The sequence below is a fragment of the Arachis duranensis genome, chromosome 6 (genome assembly GCF_000817695.3).
Source record: "Arachis duranensis cultivar V14167 chromosome 6, aradu.V14167.gnm2.J7QH, whole genome shotgun sequence".
In the NCBI taxonomy this organism is placed as follows: Eukaryota; Viridiplantae; Streptophyta; class Magnoliopsida; order Fabales; family Fabaceae; genus Arachis; species Arachis duranensis.
This window is the reverse complement of record NC_029777.3, coordinates 107020963-107028673: the sequence shown is the minus strand read 5'-3', so window position 1 is coordinate 107028673 and position 7711 is coordinate 107020963. Positions and strand designations below refer to the sequence as shown.

At 37.9% G+C, this 7711-nt stretch overlaps 1 protein-coding gene across 3 annotated transcripts; it reads right to left on the bottom strand.

Moving 5' to 3' along the window:
• Window positions 1-242: 242 nt before the first annotated feature.
• Window positions 243-7711, bottom strand: LOC107495568 (F-box/LRR-repeat protein 15; the record flags this gene model as incomplete). 3 transcript variants are annotated; one of them, XR_008010537.1, is given in 18 exon segments in its annotated part: window positions 243-538; window positions 1301-1436; window positions 1546-1638; window positions 1945-2008; window positions 2095-2561; window positions 3078-3276; window positions 3349-3509; window positions 3814-3966; window positions 4464-4634; window positions 4718-4817; window positions 5011-5099; window positions 5195-5293; window positions 5388-5658; window positions 5746-5943; window positions 6029-6125; window positions 6297-6429; window positions 6562-6826; window positions 7148-7711. XR_008010537.1 is itself a non-coding variant. In XM_021125482.1 (17 exon segments), coding segments are annotated over 17 exon segments (3060 nt in total). In that variant the 3' UTR covers window positions 984-1355.

Genomic DNA, 7711 nt, shown 5'->3' with positions numbered 1-7711 from the left:
AAATTTTGGTTCATAACAAATTTTGATGTGCAACACAAATTTTTGAAAGACTACATACCCGGAACATTGACTCATCCAACTAACAAAATACATTTACAGCAAAAAATGTGTTATGCGCAAAAAATGTGTACTATATGAAAAAATTTATATACTATATCAATTTGCTTCTGTTAAGTGCAAAATTGTGTGCTATATACTTCAAAAAATTTGCGTAGGAAGAAGAGAAATGGTACATATATTCCACATATGCTCGCTTTTGTTTTTTTCCACTGGATTTGCACCAATTTGTTGGACTTTTGTTACAAGAATACTTGTACAGTGTAACACCATTCTTATAATTCGATGGTGTTAATGTCAACGTCTACACGCTAATAGTCATGATTTGTAACAAATTTATTATCCATCAACTAGTTTGAAGATGGTAGATGAAGACACTTAAAAGTTAACGGTGGCTAGTACAAAATTTTAGGCATTGTACATTAATATGCCATTATTTGGCGTATTTGGTTACAGCTTTCCGACTCCTTCAATGACAGATCTGAGTATCAACAATATTTATGAGAAAGGATTAGATATTTCCACTCTAAATTGTGTAAAATACATAATATTTTCAAACGGAATTTCCTTAAACTATGCTTCATGTAAAGCTTTGTTATGGCTCTTTTTTCGATTTTGTACGGCAAATATTTAATCCAAACATTCCTCGCCAAAAACTAGGGAAGACCAGCTCTCCAAAATAAAATCAAAGATCCTTAGTGAGCCCACTTGGACATTGTGATAGTCATTAACGGATATAGTCATTAACGGTGAGTTAAGACTGATTTTAAAAAAGAAAGAATTTAGAGGATTAGACTCTTATTATTCAAATGACGAGAATTTTTTTTTATCCATCTTGTTAAGCACTTGATATCAGCTCTTTTCTCCAATGTATTTACTTATTTTATGGTTTTGGGGTGAGGCCAGCATTAAATTTTTACAGCGAGTTACAAACAAAATTTCATAAAATCAAAACATAGACGTGGATACCTAACTAATATATTACATACCCAGAAATATCATTACTAATGCAAAAGGTCATACTAACACCTAGGGATCAGATACACCTATTCTATACAACAAACAAGGCTAGACTGTTTTAGAACAGAATATGCATCAGCAAAATTGAAATGTCAAATTTACAGTAACATTTAGAACAGAGAATTTATTTTGACAATACATGAGATCACCTGATTTCTATATGCCAAACACAATGAGAAAGTTAACCATGTACAATACATAAGGAAATAAATAGATTTGTTACCACGTGCAGCTTCACTCCAAGTGCACTAGATAACTTTGAAGATCCTTTGTCAAATTCATGAAGTTGACAAGCTGCTGAATATACGCTTCAAACTAGCACAAGCAGCACGTAATCTAGCCATGCTCATTGAGCTTATCTGTGAGGCAGTGTTGACACAACATATAGTCAAACACAAATTAATTTCGTTATGTATGAAAGGTTCGTTAGCATACTCTGTAGAGAGCCCACATTTAAGAGGCACTTACTCTCACCTTTGGACAGAAGCGAACATCAAGAGTTTCCAGCATAGTGCATCTAGCAATAGCGGCTTCAACAGCTTTCTCATCAATATTGCAAGACTACAAAACCAAAATTACCCCGTCGGGGAAAAAAAAAACCCAAAATGTCAATAAAATGAAGAAAAAAATTTGCAGGAAGCCAGGAACTTCAACTTTGACCATGATTGGCAACACCTTTCATGGACAACTGATGAACTAATTCCAACATTTTGATAAACTAACCAAAGCTAATGCCAATAGGAGCCAATAATTTAAAAGAAATTCTAGAACAATAGCATTTAAAAAGCAAGGTGCATAATGCACTCATTTTTCAAAATAATAAATAAAAAAGCGAGAGAGAAATGAAAGGTAGAGAAGTCTAGTAACCTGAAGGAATAGGCTGGCCAATCTTGGGCACTCTAGCTTCAAAACTTCCAAAGCAGCACAATTACTGTATAGACAAGTTAAAAACATTATCACATCTAAATTACAAGTATAGAAAAACCATCCACATTTTTGGATCAGAGTCAAAGTTACCTTAAATTAAGCCAGCATAGGTTCAGACAAGCAACATCAACCTCCTTCAAATTAGTTGAGAGAGAGAGGTTCAGGTATAATAAATTGGCACAATGTGCTGCCAATGGAATGAACACTTTCCTGATATTTGGACATCCGACACAGTTGAGATTCTGCAGTAACCGTGTGGGTTGCCCACTTGACTCGTGGACAATCGCAGAGGAACTTGGATGGGATAGGATCTTCACACCAGTCATTTCGGCAATCTCCCCAAGACTGGATCCCCAATTCAAATCATGCATATTCACACAGCCATTCAAGCTTACACGTGTAAGGTGTGTGCAGCAAGAAAGAAGCTCTTCGATAGCAGACTGACACAGGGTTCCATATGACAGGTCCAACTCTTGTAGTGCTGGTAAAGCACCCCCCTTGTAAAGAGGTTCAAGGGATGAATCTGGGAGATATTTGCACGCCTGCAACTTCAATACCTTCAAGAAAACAAGAATGATACTATCAGAGGTACATAAAATAACTATACAATCAAAGGTTGCAAAAGATTCCAATATCTGTGAACTAAGGACAACAAAGTCACAACTGTATAACAACTTGAATACGTTTGGTTGAAAAACACAAAGGAATTACAAATTTTGCCCCCTTCCCCCTCTGACACCTTCCCCTATTCTATTTTTTAAAACTAGATATTCTAACAAAACCACCCATCCCCGCCAACATACACACAGAGACATATAGGCCAGCACCTAAGTATCATCAACAGTTATTTTATACATAAAAAATGAATAAAACTAAGATCTCAACTTTATCAGGAGGCAATAAAAGCAACTAGACTAAATCGGCCTAAAGCTTGGACTGAAAATAACACACAACCACCACTAATAGAAATGTGTCTTTATTCTGTTCGGGTGGGGGCAACAACTGTTTGTGCAATACGTGATCTAATTTCACAATAGCCACCATATGCACACAAAATTGTCTGCAACTCTTACCTTTAGCTGTGAACAAGACTCAAAAACAGGCTGCAAGTCGACCAAGAAAGTGTACGATAAATCGAGGAGAGTCAAATTTGGAAGAAACTGCAGAGAACGGAGACCACGTAAACCAATCGATGGGCAAGACATCAATATTAGTGACTCAATCAGGGAGCATGAAGCAGTTGTAGCAGACAAGCAGGCATCTGTGAGTTGGCTGTATGTCACAACAACAAACATCAGTCCATGTACGAGGAGGATAAGAATTCATTAGTGAGTGAAACATCACCTGCAAAAGGAAGCATCCAGAGATGTCAAGAGAGGACAATTAATGGATGCCTCAGATAGTACACCACAACCTTTCAGCTCAAGTGAGACCATCGACGATGCTTCAATGCTGAGAATGTTCAATTTTGGACATATTCCTAAATTGAGAGACCGAAGACCAACCTATAAAGCAGGTGAAGAAAAAGAAAAAGTAAGTACCATCACACCAGCACATTAAATTCCTCGACTTTATTGCATACACCTAATCCCAATACTTAACCAACAACTGCTCCTCCCCCCTTCAACAGCCACAATGCCATGAGAGAAAAGAGAAACTTACTATATGGCATTGTTTCCAAAGTGTAGAAAACTGTTCTTAAGGCTTGTAAGACAGCAAAAAGCTCATTTACACAAGCATAAAAATTTTGAAAGTTCCACCTCAAGCAAAACAAACAAATAAAGCACCTAATAAATGTAAATCACTTACAGGACAAAATGATGCTCTTTCCAAATGATCACAACCATCTAAAATAACCTTCTCAAGCTTAGGACATTTAAGCTCAAGGGTAGTAATTGCACGACATCCACCGAGAGAAAGACTCACTAACGAGGTGCTGTTGAATCGGACTGATGTTAAACTCTGAATTCATCAAAAAAAGATCAGTAATAAGATAGCAGAAATAGAACCTAACTTACATTAATTACAACTACCCGAGTAAAGATCAAATCAAACAATTTTTCAGGACACTTAACAGGTCGAAGGTGGAAATATGTAAGTAGATAGTGTAAAGTATTTTGACCATGAATACTTCATACACATCGAAAGAAAAAACTTTTCAATGATTCCATTTATCTTCATAACAACCCTGTCATGTCAATCATTCTGACTCATTTCCGTAGTGGTACCAAAATACTTTTGGAGATGTAAAGGTTAAATGCAATCACATAGTTAAGAAAAAACTACTAACATCTTAAAACTCCTCTGGTAAGTTTTTCATTAAGTTATGATTCAATCACTTGTGTAAGTTCTACGAAAAGCAAGTATAATAAGGCAGATAGCCTCAGCATCTAATGAAAACCATGAATGGGGTAAACTCAATCAAGCAAACGCCAAATCAGATGAACTTATTCACATACCTCACAATTATCAAGAACTAATGATTTCAACATAGGACAACCTCCACCATCACTAAAAACATCACAAATTGAATTCGTCAAAGATTCACACTCAGAAAGGTCCACTTCTTGCAATGACTGGCATTGCAGAGCTAATGTTGTCAAACTATCCTGCTTTTGCAATTTTAATTCCTGCATTGCCACAAAATCTGTGATTTAAACCGCTATATACATGAGCATAGTAGCAAGAAATGACAAGTAATTACTAGACATACTTTTAGTGAATCTGAAGTGATGTTGATACAGTGAAGCGCAGGGCAGTTGGACACCAGTATAGAAGACAACATTAGTGTCCTCAAGTTCAAGTCAACAAATCTGCCAATGAACAATTCCAAAAGAAATTATAAAAGCCAATGCAGAAAATTAAGTATGAAGTTAGAACTGGACTAATACTTGTGTTGTATTGCATACTATTCAACTAAGAGAGAAGGGAAAAGATTAATATTAAAACTAAAGAGCAATTGGAATAGTTTGCTGCAGAAGGGGAAAAAGGGAAGCAGAAACATACTTGCGACAGTGTACCAGTCTAATATTCTGCAAACGTGGTAGATCCAAAGACACTGAAGTCAATAGACTGCAATTGTCAAGCTCCAAAACCTGCAGTAACAGTGACATCATTTATGCATCCTAAATATGTAAACTAAGGAATTCAGACATATCCTTAATATCAGCATCCAAGACCAATTACATACCTCCAACATATAACTATGAGCTATTGCAGCCATTGAGGCTGAAGTGATTCCCTCGCAGCTGTGAAGCTTCAAAACAGTCAACATTGGCAGTCTAACCGACTTCAACGAGAAAACAAGACAGTAAGCAGTCATGTCATATGAAGTGATATTCAATCTATGAACGCAACAACTGACTCCAGAGTCTAAAGCATACCTCCAAAGATATATTTGGGCAATATGATGCATCAAGAAAACTAAGGTTAGCACAACTCAGTGCTATTTCACGCAGAGTTTCATCACTAACACACGAACAATTAGACATGTCTAGAGACGCTAGTTGTGGGCATGAAGTCGCAGCCGCTCGAATTGCAGCATCAGGAAGTTTATGACAAGAACCTATATCAAGCTCATGCAACAAAGGGCAATTAAGAACCACCTGTGCCATGTTACTACGCTTCAGTGACATGGTTTCTAGCTGTGGGCACCTGAGAAATAATACACAATTACATGTTAGCTCCTTGATAAAGTGCCAAAGTAACATCATAATTTCTGTTAAATCTCAGCATATTCACCTGACTGCTATTCGCATCACACGGCATTTGGTTAACTGAATATGGCACAATCTCTCATGGTTAATAGATATCTCCTGAATGCCATTTCCAAGTGTAGAATCATTGATATTCAATCTCTTCAACATAGAACAATCACCTAACGCATGAAAAAAAGTATCTGCTATCTGTCCTCTTCCTAAGGTTAGCACCTCAAGATTCCTGAAAGTAATTTATAACAAATCAGCAGGAGAGCTGAGACCATGATAACTTTATTGACTTCCTAAGTACTGCAAAAAATACCTACCGCAATGAAGAGATAGCTTTCATGACCAGCAAGTAAATAGTTGGACCAGATATGCTCATTGCTGTAGCATTTGGATACCGCCTACACATGTCTTCAACTGTAAACAGATATACAGCTTGAGATAAGCACGTTACCTAAAAAACTTAGCTAAAGCATGACTTCTAGTGACACAGCACAAATTCCTAAGCTTCTGTGAATGTTAAAATTTAACAGCAGCAGAAACGATCCATGATTAACAGTTTAGTAAAACATATACATTCAGACTCACATTGTTCTACAGATATATTCCGATCTTCAAAATTCAAACTCTTCCAGAAGTCTTCGTGAGCACTAGCAACTCGCCACTGCTTACAAACTCTGGCAGCTTTGCAAAGGTTGGGATGATCCAAAAATGAGAACACCTAAATTACAGGGGAAGGAAAAGTGCATGTAAGAAAAATAACGAGGGGGTTACATGGGACCTTATCATCAGGGGTTTAAGTTTTTAACGGAGTATCAATAAGTATAAAAATTATCATCACCCAATATCATACCATATGCAGCAAGTCATCTGTGAGATCCATCCTGACTTCTAGGTCTTCTCCCTTTGAAATGTCACTATCGTCTCCTTCGCCGTCTTTCGCGCAGCTAGCATTAAAGCCATTCTCCTCACCAGTACACATCAATGTAAAATCATCATAACATACATCACTGGTCGGTTGAAGAGACGAGCCTTGAAGATAATCATAATCTCCATAGTCAGCAGATGCAGTGGACTTCCCAGTATTCAAAGACGCAGAGGTTGCATAATGACATTCACTGCAAGAACGCAATCATCTATCATATTTGGCAACAGCTTAACTTAGGAAAATGATTGGGCTTTCTTTTCTTGAAGCAAAATATAACACATATGCTGCAACATTTTTCATTTTCCAGCTCATACTAACAACAGCAATAACCATAGTGCACAAAGAAAGAACCGCCTTTTTCCTCTCTTACAATCCATACACACATAATACTTAAAGTTTGTGCTGAGCCCTAGAATAATCTTAATCCAAAGAAAACACTCAAAAACTGATCCCTGAGAGTAGAAAACAATCATGCAACAAGTATTCACCCCCAACAAAATCAAGAACTCACCCGAAATCAGCGTAAACCTTGGGCCGCTTGTGGCTCTCCGAACCGGTGGGAGCAGCAGAAGAACCGGAGCTGCTCTCTCCCTCGGACCGGCGCGGACCGGCCCATGAACCGAACCCATAGCCCTCGAACAACCGGAATAGCTCACCGGAAACCGGCACAGCAGGTCGTTCGTCGTTGTCATTTCCAAAAACGAGAGCAGCGGCGGCATCGTCGTAAACGCCGTCTTCTCCCTCTTCCTCTTCTTCTTCCTCTTCTTCTTCTTCTTCTTCTTCCTCTTCGTCGACAGGAATCGCCGTCCCCGAAACGACGTCGTCGTTTCTGAAGATGTCCTCTTCGTTACGCTTCATTAGATTGTTATCACTCTTTTTATCTTCTACCTCTTCTTCTTCGTTGAAGCATAGAAAGCACCAAAGCTTCATGCAATAATATTTATTTTCTTTCCTTCACTTTTTTTTCCAGCGGAGAAGAATGCTTCAGGTACCATGCGTCTTCTTCTTCTCGATCCCGCGCATTTTTCTTCCAATTGAAAGCGAAATCAAGAACAGACGAAACCCTAATTGGGAG